This window comes from Nerophis lumbriciformis, linkage group LG11 (assembly GCF_033978685.3).
Source record: "Nerophis lumbriciformis linkage group LG11, RoL_Nlum_v2.1, whole genome shotgun sequence".
Classification (NCBI taxonomy): Eukaryota; Metazoa; Chordata; class Actinopteri; order Syngnathiformes; family Syngnathidae; genus Nerophis; species Nerophis lumbriciformis.
Window position 1 is genome coordinate 24,514,495 of NC_084558.2, and position 15,782 is coordinate 24,530,276.

General features: G+C 39.7%; 1 protein-coding gene across 3 annotated transcripts in view; it reads left to right on the forward strand.

The window, feature by feature from the left end:
- Positions 1 to 790: 790 nt before the first annotated feature.
- ca10a (carbonic anhydrase Xa) overlaps positions 791 to 15,782 on the forward strand; it is a 72,826-nt gene continuing 57,834 nt past the window's right edge. For all 3 annotated transcript variants that reach the window (XM_061967025.2, XM_061967023.2, XM_061967026.2), the window contains exon 1: positions 791 to 1,332. In XM_061967025.2, coding sequence (XP_061823009.1) covers positions 1,272 to 1,332 — 61 coding nt within the window. In that variant the 5' untranslated portion in view covers positions 791 to 1,271. The remainder of the gene's footprint in view (positions 1,333 to 15,782) is intronic.

The following is a 15,782-nucleotide window of genomic DNA, read 5'->3' on the forward strand; positions in this document are numbered from 1 at the left end:
ACCTTGGAGGGGACCGCAGATGTGGGGACCCCCACCGGGCGACCAGTGCGATGGACGTTGAGTGGGTCTAGTTAATAGTGTGAGAGTCCAGTCCACAATGGAGCCAGCAGGAGATCATCATGGGTGGATACAAGTCAGCAGCGCATAGACGTCCCCACTTGATGCACAGATGAGTGGTCCACCCCGGGTCCCGACTTTGACTAGCGCACCATCTGTGGTCACCTAATCTGTTCCCACCTCTCCACGAAGGAGAGGGGGCCAGAGCTGAAAAGAGAAGTCTTCCTTAATAAAGTAAGGAAGACAGATGAGGTGGCGACTTGTCCAGGGTGTACCCCGCCTTCCGCCCGAGTGCAGCTGGGATAGGCTCCAGCACCCCTGCGACCCCAAGAGGGACAAGCGATAGAACATGGATGAATGGATGGATGGAAGGTAAAGAAGAGCTGCATGTAAGAATAAATTATGGAGTGCACAGCGGAATGGTTGTGAATAAGACTGCAGTGTGTGTTTGTGTACACTACAGGAAGTTGTCTTCTGTAAAAAAAAAAAAACACATAGTATCCCATGGAGTCATCAATGTAACGTTTGCTGTGTTTTTATTGTTCCACTGGGATCTTGCTTTATTTTTAAATATATATTACGCTTGAGGAACCCGCACAAACGCCGTAAATGTTTTTACCACCACATTTAACTCATTGCAATGACGTAAATGTATCATTTTTAACTGGCTTTTACTTTGACAGCTCTAACAGGAAGTGCGTGTGTTGATGAGTCGTACTTGATGTTCGTCATCTGCATTGAGGGGAGAAGCATCATCGAAGACTTAAAAACCTGGCCAAGGGAATTTTAAAAACCTTCAATGTCATCTCATGATTGACGACGCCAATAATTTAACTTTATTTGTCTTCACTCTCAGTATTTGATTGAACTGTGATGTCTTAATTCGTCGTCGTGAAGCGTCCGTGTTCACTTGGCATCATCTGAACGGACGTAAAGACCAAATCCTCTCAGCAGCACATCTCTCTATCTCGCTTTGCCTTTTGAAACTATTCCTCCTAGTTTTAATTGTTCGTGGTCGAGGAGCATCACGTTTATTCACCTGCTCGGATGACCTACTTTGTATGATGCGGGAAATATCTGGTGGGAGGTTGACGGCAACAACCAGCCTTGGAGGACACACCGTCTGATAGAGACGCCTTACCTTTTTTTTTTTTTTTAATCTCTTTATCTTTTTAAAGGAACATTCCTTGATGGACGTGTAATGAAGATACAGGATGGACATGTTTTGGGAATTAGTATTCTTTCTCCAAGCCAACTGTATGACCTGCATATTAGGTGAGTCATTCCGTATGCTATTCTCTTTTATGACATGAAGACGTATGAGAGAATTGATGAGTATTGATATATATGAGAGCCTACATTCGGACTCCCCCACAGCAGTTGTGTTCATGAAGCACACACATTTGTGGTGTCCCTATAACAAAAAGTCGCCCTAAACTCAACTCATTATATAGATAGACGAGCTGTCACAAAAACGGTCTTATCCATTGAAACCACTCCACCATCATGGGCAAGACTAGGGGTCTGCAACCTGGGGCTCTGAAGCCACATGTGGCTCTTTCATCCCTCAGTTGTGGCTCCTGATAGTTTATTCTTGTGTGTACTGTAGTCACTACGCTGTCTCTTGAGGCACCCTTTCCAAAGTTCTGCATCAACCATTCAATTCTAGAGGCAGTGGGCCCCATTCAGAATAGAATAGAATAGAAAGGACTTTATTGTCATTATATTTGCATATAACGAGATTAAGGACTCCAACTTAAGGTGCGGTAGTGGAAACAAATATGGAATAAGAATAAATCACATAAGTAATAAAGATAAAAAATAATAATTGAAATAAACAGACTACTATCCAGGGCAGCACGGTGGAAGAGGGGTTAGTGCGTCTGCCTCACAAATACGAAGGTCCTGAGTAGTCGTGGGTTCAATCCCGGGCTCGGGATCTTTCTGTGTGGAGTTTGCATGTTCTCCCCGTGACTGCGTGGGTTCCCTCCGGGTACTCCGGCTTCCTCCCACTTCCAAAGACATGCACCTTGGGATAGGTTGATTGGCAACACTAAATTGGCCCTAGTGTGTGAATGTGAGTGTGAATGTTGTCTGTCTATCTGTGTTGGCCCTGCGATGAGGTGGCGACTTGTCCAGGGTGTACGCCGCCTTCCGCCCGATTGTAGCTGAGATAGGCTCCAGCGCCCCCGCGACCCCAAAGGTAATAAGCGGTAGAAAATGGATGGATGGATGGAGACTACTATCCAATAAAAACAATAAGCAATCCTGTACAATATACAAAACAATATACAATAAACTGTACAATATACAGCAACCGTTCTTAAGAACACATTTTGTTCTTAGGCCCACTTACGAAGTTTTTAAGGAACAAAGTTTTTAAGGAGATTTTTGTATTTACCAATGTTTTCTTAGCTTGGATTTGCTCGTAGGTAAGAACAAAATCTACGAGTGCTCCAGAGCACTCTTAGGGTGGCCTATTTGTTCTTAAGTGTGACAAGTTCCCTTACTTCTATTGTCTAATGTTAAATTCATATCATAGATAGATAGATATAGATATAGACAAGACAGACAGACAAACAGACAGACATATAGCAAAATGAGCAATATGTAGACATTTCAAAATACTGTACACACACACACACACACACACACACACACACACACACACACACACACACACACACACACACACACACACACACTCTTGCTGCTACTGCAAGATGCCGCAGATCGTGCCCTGGGGAGGGAACGTATATTTTTTTTGCCCGATGTGACGAATATTTATTTGACCGCTTCGGGGCTACCTCAGCACTCCCCCCCTTTCTTAAACTTACGTTTTGACATTATGTATTTCCCCCGCGGGATAATACGAATTTCTCTTCTGTAATCTGTTTGTGTTTTCTCCGTGTGTCTGATGTACGACTTTTCCGCCGGAATTGTGCCCTTATATGGGGAATTAAGGGCGTTTACCTATGCAAATTACGGAATTAAGGCTGTTTACATTTGCATATTGGGGAAATAAGGGCGTGTTTATATGCAAATTATGATAGACACGCACGCGCTAACCATTTAGCATTCAGCAACTTAAGAACAGCAGGTGGGAACAATTTGGGCGTTTAAGAACATGTCATGAATTTGAATGGACTCCCCTTAGGAAATCACTTGTGAAGAAAGATAAGAAGAAAAGTTAGGAACTTATTGCTGAATGGGAGTGCTTTCTGGTGAGAAATCATGACACTTAACTTTTCATGATTTAGCTTGTTAGCTTCCTTTGTTGCTAATAAACAATGGTAACTAGAGCGGGATTGAGTTTTATTTTATTCGGCCGTTACATATTAATAGCGTTACTAACACACACACACACACACACACACACACACACACACACACACACACACACACACACACACACACACACACACACACACACACACACACACACACACACACACATTCTTGCATTTGTTACATTCTTGAGACCTCCGAAAAATGCCTACCTCTTTAGGATCACCCTTTCTAGATATATAAAGATTTGTATTTACAACATTAATAATATATACATACTATGCAAATATAAAAAATGTAAGCTTTTAGTTAATTATTATTTGAACTTTTTTTGTAATTGGTTTTTAATGTTCATTATTCATTCAAGTTATTACAGTATATCTCTATATACATATTTATTTATTTTTTTAAATAAATTTTGGCCCAAGGCATTTAAATTTCTCACACACACTTGTTATGACATATGTTGGCCAGAGGGGGAGCACTTCAAATTTTTTACACACACTTGTTATTTCATATGGTGACCAGAGGGGGAGCACTTTTAAAAACCGACACACAGTCAATTTGAAAATCCCTCTTTTTTGGGACCACCCTAATTTTGATAGATTTCACCACCAGGGGTGAAATGAGACATTCTCTATTAGATGCGATGGTTTTCCATATTGGTGCCATGATTTCGGTCCTAACTTGTTCACCGGTCCTCATATGGACGGTACTTTTCCTTGTTGTCTCAAGAAGGGTAGAAATACAAGAACACACACACACACACACACACACACACACACACACACACACACACACACACACACACACACACACACACACACACACACACACCTTTAACTACTACGGGGGAATAATTAGCAACAATTCAATGACGTGATAATCATGTAATCCCACAATACCCTGTTTGTGGACCAAAGCACTTTCAATCCCTGTATGAACAATAATTAATTACATTTTTAATGTAATTTGCCTAACACTGGTGACAACACAACAGATCATAAAACAAAAATCTCGAAATGGACAGCCACCCCACGTAGAACATTAACAACTGTAAAGACCAAGTGCTGTGAGATGTCGTTCATGTTGCCAACTACTGTCCTACAAACTAGAGGTAATTTGTAAAAAAATATGGAGGTAAATCAGGGCCAAAAGTTTTGTACCTGAAAAAATTACTTTAAAACTGAAAGTTCAAGTTTTGATGTTGGGTGTTGAAAAATACATCAGTGGATTCAAAATAAAAAGAAATGAACACCAATTATTTTTTTCAAGTTGAATACATTTTTGATTAACACTTAAAAAGGTTTTGAATGAATTATTTATTGTAATTTTTCACTCTCATATATTTAGATTTTTGATCTTTCAACAGTTAAAATTCAGATTTTTGCATTGCACATAAAGTGCAGAGCGCCATGATCCACGCAATGATCCACTTGCTAGCAAACGACACAGGTGACAAATGTTCAAAATTAAAGAAGATGGGACGGCGTGGCGAAGTTGGTAGAGTGGCCGTGCCAGCAATCGGAGTGTTGCTGGTTACTGGGGTTCAATCCCCACCTTCTACCATCCTAGTCATGTCCGTTGTGTCCTTGGGCAAGACACTTTACCCCTTGCTCCTGATGGCTGCTGGTTAGCGCCTTGCATGGCAGCTCCCGCTATCAGTGTGTGAATGGGTGAATGTGGTAATACTGTCAAAGTGCTTTGAGTACCTTGAAGGTAGAAAAGTGCTATACAAGTATAACCCATTTATCATTATCATTTGAAATGAAGCACATGCTAACGTTAGCAATTCAAAATCCATTTGTGATTTTTATTCACTAGTAGTAGTGCTGGGGAAGCAGTCAACAACCAGAGCCATACTGGCTGTGGGTATGTTTACCATTAATAAAGCTAAATTTGTTCCAGACCAAAAATCACTTTATATCCTCTCCTGCTCGCTGGTGTTACCATATCTGAGTTATTGTGCAGAAACAACTGCAAAAGTACACATTCACTAACCGTGTTACAAAATATGGCATTTAGAATGATACATAATGTTGGATATAGAGAACATTTAAACCCTTTATTTATTGAATATAAGGTATTACAATTCAAAGACTTGGTGCATTTTCAGTCCAAATTATGTACAAAGCAAACTATAACCTGCTACCCAAAAACGTACAACAATTCAAAAAGGAAGATAAATATAACCTGAAAGAAAAATGTAATCTAAAACATTTGCATGCACGAACAACACTTAAAACCTTTAGCCTATCAGTTTGTGGAATTTAATTATGGAATGGATGCAATATTGACATACTCATTTGTCTGTTTGTTTATTTATTCATTCACTGTGGTTACAGATTGAGTTGAAACAAATGTATAAACATTGCTATGAAACAAAAAGGGGTTGGATTAGAAAAAACTCTGCTTTCTACGGTTTCTTTTCAGACATGTCCCAATGAGAAAGTGGAAACATGTGATGCAGGATATTATGATTGTACGCATGTGTAACCCTTGTGCTATGTGGTGTGCTTGGTGTTCCTCCTGTGGTTCCGCGTTGTGGTTCAAGGTGTTTTGTTTCACGGTGTTTTGTTTCATGGTGTTGTGTGTAAAGGTTCCTCGTGAAGGCCAGGAACCAGGGAGAGATTGTGGTGCTGACAAAAGATTTTATTCAGCCCTTGACAAAACACAGGGAAAACTTATTTTCTTTGCAAATATATTTTATTGAAGTGTACAGTTAAAATCACATTTGACAATCATACTTTGCTCACTCAGACCCCTCAGACATGCACACATCCACACTCACATGCACACTTGAGGAGAGAGGTGCACTTGGGCTTTAACAACTCAAGGTTTACAGTATAGAAATTATTAGAAAAAGTACCCAGATGTTGTATATATCCATCCATCCTGCACTGGCTCAGGATCAGCAGATGATCCAGACCATAGCAAGATGAATGAATATTCCTCCGCATCAAGGATCCTCAGGAAGTGATCACTAGATCACCTCCAGGGGACCTCTCCACCGTTCACATTTAAAAAAGAAAAAGAAAGTCACATTTTCGTGGCTTGATCAGATGCAAAAAAACTAAATAAATAAAACAAATCACAAAAAAAAGCAAGTAAACTGTGATAAAACTAGAGATGTCCGATAATATCGGCCTGACGATATTATCGGCCGATAAATGCTTTAGAATGTAATATCGGAAATTATCGGTATCGTTTTTTTTTTAATCGGTATGTTTTTTGTTTTTTTTAATTAAATAAACATAAAAAACACAAGATACACTTATAATTAGTGGACCAACCCAAAAAACCTCCCTCCCCCATTTACACTCATTCACACTCATTCACACAAAAGGGTTGTTTCTTTCTGTTATTAATATTCTGGTTCCTACAATATATATCAATATATATCAATACAGTCTGCAAGGGATACAGTCCGTAAGCACACATGATTGTGTGTGCTGCTGGTCCACTAATAGTACTAACCTTTAACAGTTAATTTTACTCATTTTCATTAATTACTGGTTTCTATGTAACTGTTTTTATATTGTTTTACTTTCTTTTTTATTCAAGAAAATGTTTTTAATTTATTTATCTTATTTTATTTTATTTTTTTTAAAAGGACCTTATCTTCACCATACCTGGTTGTCCAAATTAGGCATAATAATATGTTAATTCCACGACTGTATATATCGGTATCGGTTTATATCGGTATCGGTTGATATCAGTATCGGTAATTAAGAGTTGGACAATATCTGAATATCGGCAAAAAAGCCATTATCGGACATCCCTAGATAAAACCATATCAAAAGTGACACAAAAAAGCAATGGTAGTGTGGGAACAATACAAAAAATAATAACAATAATAAAAAAAGGAGTAAAACTACAAGAAAAGATACAACAATTATTTTTTTCCCTTTCTCCTTCCTTGTTTTCAATACAAAAAACAAGTTGTACACATTGTAAAATCTATACTAACAATATAGAATAGAATAGAATAGAATAGAAAGTACTTTATTGATCCCTGGGGGAAATTCAGCACCACAGTTCGCTCACAATAAACAATAAACACTTAGGTATTTTTTTACATGTGAATAGTATAAATACAGTCTATTATACAGCATTATTCACATGTGAATAATATAAATACAGTATATTATACAGCATTATTCACATGTGAATAATAAAAATACAGTATTATACAGCATTGTTCACATGTGAATAGTATAAATACAGTCTATTATACAGCATTATTCACATGTGAATAATATAAATACAGTCTATTATACAGCATTATTCACATGTGAATAATATAAATAGTCTATTATACAGCATTATTCACATGTGAATAATATAAATACAGTCTATTATACATTCAAGTACAGTCAAAAAGGAACATATGCATTATACATTATGTATTATATATTATATAAATGTGAGAAATAAATGACTCAGTAGATAAATCAAGGGTACACGCTGCCTTTTTTTATTTTGTCCGAATTTGTATTATAATTTTATTTACACTTTTATACACATATATACATTGTATTCTTACTAGTTTTGTGTATTGTTATTTATATTATTAAAATGCTACAAAGTTCTTTAAGTTAGGGAAAATTAAAAAAAAATACTGATTTCACTGTAAAGCATGGGGACACGGGACCACCCTAAGGAACATTTACAGTAAAAACAAAAACATACAATTATTTCCTTTTTTTATTTTTTTATTCTTACAGTATTTTTTGTGTACACTGAAATTATTCCTAGCTTCATTTGATCTTATAACAGCTACAAGAAATTATTTTGTTTAAAAAAAAAAAATGTTAAAAAAGCCATGAATCCCCTCTGGAGGGCAGTTGCAGGAACACAAATACAACAGGAAGTAAAAGAGGGTCTACAGTGCTGCTGGAATAATTAAGCTAACAAATATTTGAAATAAACTAATCTCATAAGCATTACCATAGCTATCGTTGCCAGCTGGAAAACATTGCATGTTGTCTCAAAACGACCTTTCATTGTGAACATGTGTCTCCTCACCTGAAGAACCAAATATAGGGCAGAACCAGAGGCCATCCACCCATTTCAATTGGGAGTGGATCACCACGCATGCTCGGCCCGGCATGCTCCACTTCAGGTGCAATGCAAAAATTGGTATTTAATGGTTGGCTGTTGAAATGCATTATATGACACGATTTGTCGGGCCAATTTAGCAATTTGTTATTGGTGCTGTTTAATATAGCCTTCACGTCTCACTTGCGTCATTTCTTTCTGACAATCACAATGTGTAACCTGTAGAAGGTGTTGGCTCGAACTGAATTAGTTCCTATGGTCCATGAAGGCAACGTGATGAGGACGCCCTTTTTCCTTTTACTGATTGGTCTGTCATGAGGCCACGCTCCTCGTATCACTTCCACGAAAATAAGGGCCAAAAGTCTGAATCTGAAAAAAAACTGATTTGAAACTGAAAAAGAAAGATGTGAAACTTGAAAAAAAACATTTAACTGTAAAAAAATAGACATTTAATGTAAAAAAATGTAAAGATCAAACATCTAAATATATGAAAGTGAAAATTGAAAATTTAGAATTCATTCAGAACAATTTTTAAGTGTGAATCAAACATATATTACACTTGAAAAAAAACGGTGCTCATTTCTTTTTATTTTAAATACACTGATGTATTTTTCAACATTCAACATCAAAACCTGAACTTTCAGTTTCAAAGTAAATTTTTTCAGGTACAAAACCTTTGGCCTTAATGTACCTCCATACCAAAAAGAGATCAGTGCTGTCATCTGACAAAAGTAAATACGCTTGTTTGTGTAACTGAGGGTTTGTAATTAGATGAAGGCCAGCAGAAAACAGACAGCAAGGAGGGAATCGAGAGGCACGTTCCTTCTTGACAACCGTCACGTATCTCGTCAACACACTGGCTTCTCGTCAAGGCACCTTCTCACACACACACACACACACACACACACACACACACACACACACACACACACACACACACACACACACACACACACACACACACACACACACACTTCCGGCTTCACAATAATACCGTGACATGTAACATTTGGTCCAACTGCGTCAACAAAATGAAAAATGTCATAGACTTGTTCAAACAACTGGTTTAACTAAGAAAGAGTAAATGCAGATGTACAAACCCCGTATCCATATGAGTTGGGAAATTGTGTTAGATGTAAATATCAACGGAATACAATGATTTGCAAATCATTTTCAACCCATATTCAGTTGAATATGCTACAAAGACAACATATTTGATGTTCAAACTGATAAACTTTTTTTTTTTTGCAAATAATCATTAACTTTAGAATTTGATGCCAGCAACACCAAAGAAGTTGGGAAAGGTGGCAATAAATACTGATAAAGTTGAGGAATGCTCATCAAAAACTTATTTGAAACATCCCACGGGTGTGCAGGGAACAGGTGGGTGCTATGATTGGGTATTTATCATTTATCATTTATAAAAACAGCTTCCCAAAAAATGCTCAGTCTTTCACAAGAAAGGATGGGGCGAGGTACACCCCTTTGTCCACAAATGCGTGAGCAAATAGTCAAACAGTTTAAGAACAACGTTTCTCAAAGTGCAATTGCAAGAAATTTAGGGATTTCAACATCTAGGGTCCATAATATCATCAAAGGGTTCAGAGAATCTGGAGAAATCACTGCACGTAAGCAGCATTGCCGGAAACCAACATTGAATGACCATGACCTTCGATCCCTCAGACGGCACTGTATCAAAAACCGACATCAATCTCTAAAGGATATCACCACATGGGCTCAGGAACACTTCAGAAAACCACTGTCACTTAATACAGTTGGTCGCTACATCTGTAAGTGCAAGTTAAAGCTCTACTATGCAAAGCGAAAGCCATTTATCAACAACATCCAGAAACGCCGCCGGCTTCTCTGGGCCCGAGATCATCTAAGATGGACTCATGCAAAGTGGAAAAATGTTCTGTGGTCTGACGAGTCCACATTTCAAATTGTTTTTGGAAATATTCGACATCGTGTCATCCAGACCAAAGGGGAAGCGAACCATCCAGACTGTTATCGACGCAAAGTTCAAAAGCCAGCATCTGTGATGGTATGGGGGTGCATTAGGGCCCAAGGCATGGGTAACGTAACACATCTGTGAAGGCACCATTAATGCTGAAAGGTACATACAGGTTTTGGAACAACATATGCTGCCATCTAAGCGCTGTCTTTTTCATGGACGCCCCTGCTTATTTCAGCAAGACAATGCCAAGCCACATTTAGCACGTGCTACAACAACGTGGCTTCGTAAAAAAAGAGTGCGGGTACTAGAGATGCGCGGTTTGCGGACACAACCGCGGAGTCCGCGGATTATCCGCGGATCGGGCGGATGAAATGAAAAAAACTAAGATTTTATCCGCTCGCGGGTCGGGTCGGGCGGATTAATTTTTTTTTTATTTTTTTTTTTTTGCGGGTGGCAGTTAAACCAATTCGGAAATATATATACATAGTTAAATGTTGTTACCCACATACGAAAAACGAGCAGGCACCTGCTGCATATGCCACAACAGAAGAAAAAAAAAGAAAAGAGATGGACACTTTTACGGAGCGGAGAAGGGACGCCTCGCCGGGGTCCGGGACCGAGGCCCCTTCCCCCGAGAGGGCCCCACCGGGAGCCGTAGCTGAGGCGATCCGCGAGAAGGGCCCGACGCACGTCCAGGGTCACTACCGCGCCCACCGCACCGACACCCCGCCTCGTCCGCTTTCGCCGCGGCCGGCGTCACGCGCAGCAGGTAAGCAGCTTACCTGCCCGCCACCCCCGTGGCCGGGGGCTCGTAACAGGGGTCACTCCGCGCGCTCCGCCCGCGCAGCTTACCTGCTTGCCACCCCTGTTGCCGGGGGCGCGTAACAGGGGTCACTCCGCGCGTAGTGCGCTCATGAAAGGGGTGGGGCTCACCCTGGTTGATATAGAGAGCAGGACGGTGGCCATGGAAGTTGGAACCCGCTAAGGAGTGTGTAACAACCCACCTGCCGAATCATCTAGCCCTGAAAATGGATGGCGCTGGAGCGTGGGCCCATATCTGGCCGTCGCCGGCAGCGAGACGCGCTTGGAGGTGCGCTCAGCGCGGCTCCCATATGATTGCGCACTGGTGTGCGTCTGGGTCGTGACAGCGTGGCACGCGAATGTCTGTGCATTGGATCAGTCTCCTTTCTTTAACAGGCAAAAGCTTTATAACCTCACCATACCTGCCAACTTTTAAATCAGAAAAACCTAGTAGCCAGGGTCCAAGGGCCGCAGGCCCCGGTAGGTCCAGGACAAAGTCCTGGTGGAGGGTTCAGGGCTTCGCCCCCCGACGCAAAATGACTATTAGCATTCAGACAGGTTAAAATGTTGCTAAAACCATCACTTTTCTATCAGTCACAGTGACTTTTCAAAACAAAAATATTACAGCAAAAATCATATGGGTTGATTGACATGTTTATTCTGTAAGCTAACTTCAATAGTTTGAAATTATTTTGACAGTTAATGCCAGTTATCCTGTCAACCTTTCACAAGACTTCAATTTGTTAATTGAAAGTATAAATAGTATAAACACTTTTTACAGTATGTCGTGCTGTGAAATACAGCCGACAGGATTGCGCATGCATGGTGCAGGAGAACAAAGGACTTCTTTCATTTAAGGTTTGTGATAAACCATCAAACTCATTCGTTAAAAGGACTCTATAGTAATATAAAGCGAATTTTTCTGGACATTATCATGCAAGAAAAGTTTATTTTTGGGATCGCGATCACCGCGTAATGATTTTTTAAGGTTGCATTACATTATTAACTGTCCCATGTGATCAGCCAGTGCGATTGGAAGTCCATGCTCAATTATTGCCTCCGTAAATAAAACTTCGGCATTCATCACATCCAAAGAATCTGTTTGGGCGACGAAAAACGTTGAAAGTTTTCCACTTGTATCGCTAGCAACGGCATTAGACTTGTGTTTTTTTGTCCCAACGTGGTCTTTTACATCGCTAATTCCTCCGTGTCCGATCGAAAAATCTTGTCTGCACAAGGTGCAATTCGCGTAGTTTTCACCCTTTTTTTTAATTTTTTTATTAATATTAGATATATAACAACGGGCGGATAATGGGCGGGTGCAGTTCTGATCAAACGTTACATCGGGTGGATGGCGGATGGTTGACGACTTTCTGACGCGGTTGCGGATGAAATAATTGCCTATCCGCGCATCTCTAGCGGGTACTTTCCTGGTCCGCCTGCAGTCCAGACCTGTCTCCCATCGAAAATGTGTGGCGCATTATGAAGTGTAAAATACGACAGCGGAGACCCCGGACTGTTGAACGACTGAAGCTCTACATAAAACAAGAATGGGAAAGAATTCCACTTTCAAAGCTTCAACAATTAGTTTCCTCAGTTCCCAATCGTTTATTGAGTGTTGTTAAAAGAAAAGGTGATGTAACACAGTGGTGAACATGCCCTTTCCCAACTACTTTGGCACGTGTTGCAGCCATGAAATTCTAAGTTAATTATTATTTGCAAAAAAAAAAAAGTTTATGAGTTTGAACATCAAATATCTTGTCTTTGTAGTGCATTCAATTGAATATGGGTTGAAAAGGATTTGCAAATCATTGTATTCCGTTTATATTTACATCTAACACAATTTTCCAACTCATATGGAAACAGGGTTTGTAAATGGTGCACTATGTAAAGTTGTTTATGGGTGTCTTTATTATATTATCTACTGTATTAATATACTGTACATCTGTACCTAATTTGCTATATTATTGCAGAGACTTTCAAAAAGTACACTTAATTCTTACAATACTTACTGTCACCAAGTTTTGAGCAAATTAATGACTTGCAGTTCAGTAAACCATTTAAAAAAACGTTCCTGTATGACATCCGGACTACCAAATTTTATTTGTATCCAAATATTGGGGTATTTTCTTAAACAAATTTTATTTATGCAAGCAAATAACAACCTGTGATTATTCATGATTAATCACCGTTCGAGACAGTTATTAATCCGAATAAAACAATTAATCACTTGACAGCCATAATATATCTATATATATTTATATATATACACACCTTCTCATTCAATGTGTTTTCTTTATTTTCATGACTATTTACATTGTAGATTGTCACTAAAGGAATTCAATGTCATGATCCGTTACCCGGATCATGGCATGATTTATGTTGGTAATGTTTCTGTTTTAGTCTGTTTCCTGGGTGCACCCTCTTTCCCTGTTTACTGTTGGTTTCCATGGGCACTGATTCTCCTCACCTGTCTTAGTTTTGCAATTGGTGTTCCCACCAGTTGTTTTGGTTTATAGTTTCCTGTCACCCAGCAGTAGTTGCTGGGTCAATGTTTGCAATTGGCAACATTTACGTTCTCCTGTTTTTCTCCTCGCTCTTGAGATTATTCTGCACTCCAGCATTCCTCGTTTTTCACCCTTGGTGACATTTTGGTTTTTGTTTAGCTCCACGCTTGCTAGCGTCCTCTGTTTTGTAATTTTGATCCTGCCTTAAAATAATTAAAAACCTTAAATCTTACCTGCACACCGCTCCTGCTTGTTTTCTGCCTTGGAAGGAACACGACAATCACAGCCATGCGTCGAAGACGTAACATTAAAACTATGAATGACCACATGCGGAGTTATATACTTAACACAAAAAGGTTAAATAACTGAAAACATGTTTTATATTCTAGTTCCTTTAAAATAGCCACCCTTTGCTCTGATTACTTTTACGCACACTCTTGTCATTCTCTCGATGAGCTTCAAGAGGTCGTCAAATGAAATGGTTTTCACTTCACAGGTGTGCTTGAAGTATATATATATATATATATATATATATATATATATATATATATATATATGTATATATATATATATATATATATATATATATATATATATATATATATATATATATATATATATATATATATATATATATATGTATATATAGCACACATTTCATTTAAGTTCTGCCTGTGTGCTCGACACAACGGACAAGTGCCCTAAATCCCCAAACACTGTCAGTGCCCTGTCAGGAAAATTGAGTCTCCAGCTGCTAATCCGATAATCCGCTGCAGATGTATCCCACAACAGGAGGAGAAGAGTGTGTTTGTGTGACGGAGCTGGACAGCAAGTCGCTGTCAGTTGAAGGTGTCACGATGTCACAAAGCGTCACAAAGCGACCTTTGGCCTTCCACATGGTGGGAAGAGGTTTAAATGGAAGAGATTGATACTTTGTCTAGTGTCGTATCCACAAAATGAATGCTTTCCTAAAAGGGACAGGATCAAGGCCGCCTTAACCTAAGGGGGGAACCCAAGGCTGAAGGGGTTTAAGGGCCCCCCAGTCCCCAAACCTCAATAACATACATGTAACAGAGGCCGGTCCACTTCAAAAGTAATACTGGCGGTCCGAGAGATTGCCTGTGCTTTTATCTCAGTGTCAGGACGCCCGCCTCTTACATCAGCAACATGGATTCGCGCCCCGCTCGAAACAGTAAGAAAACAAAAGTAAAAACAAAGCAGCCGAGAGAGAGATTACACAATTGCTAGACGGACCAGAGCTGTCTGTGATTGGCAGCTATGAACACCAATCATTGCATTCCGCCAAGATACATTTGTGTGTTTCATGGACACAGACAGTAATTAGAATGTTTGTTGGTTCCATCCATCCATCCATCCATTTTCTCTACCGCTTGTCTCTTTTGGGTTAGCGGGGGGTGCTGAAGCCTATCCATGGAACAAAAATTATGTGCAAGGGAAAAAAACAAAATGGGCCCAGCGAAAAAACTAACTGAAGGGAATGCTAGGTAAAATGTGTAGCAGCGGCAACGGCATCGGTGACCGGCCACACTGGCGAGGAGTTTCTTGAGCTGGACTTTCCGTGACCTGCAAGAGCCTGCAGAACAGCTGGCCCAAGAGTACCTGGAGCAGGAGACGTGCGTGTCTCGGCTGGAGGAAGAGAACGGCCGAGGGTCTGAGCGTGGAGGGCTCCCGGGTGGGGCTCCGAGAGTTGGAGGAGGAGCTAAATACTCATACTCATTCAAAAAACTACTGTACTGTAGTTTGTACAACTATTGTACTGTTTTTCGAACAATATTTCTCATCTAAAAGTTAGTTTTTCTTTTTTTTAAAGGCATGTTACATGTTAAAATTGTGTTGTGTTGGAGGGCCAAGCACGGGTTAACATTGTGCTTGTAGGTTGAGGTACCACTGTAGTAGTATACAGTGAAGTGATGGGCAAGCTACTTAGAAAATGTAGTCAGCTAAGCTACAAGTTACTCTCCATTAAATGTAGCTAAGCTACAGGGGAAGCTATCCCGAGAGAATTGTAGCTACACGACAAAAGTAGCTTGCTACATCAAAGCTATGTTTAACGGCATTTCTATCTATGGGCCCAAATGCATAATATCAAT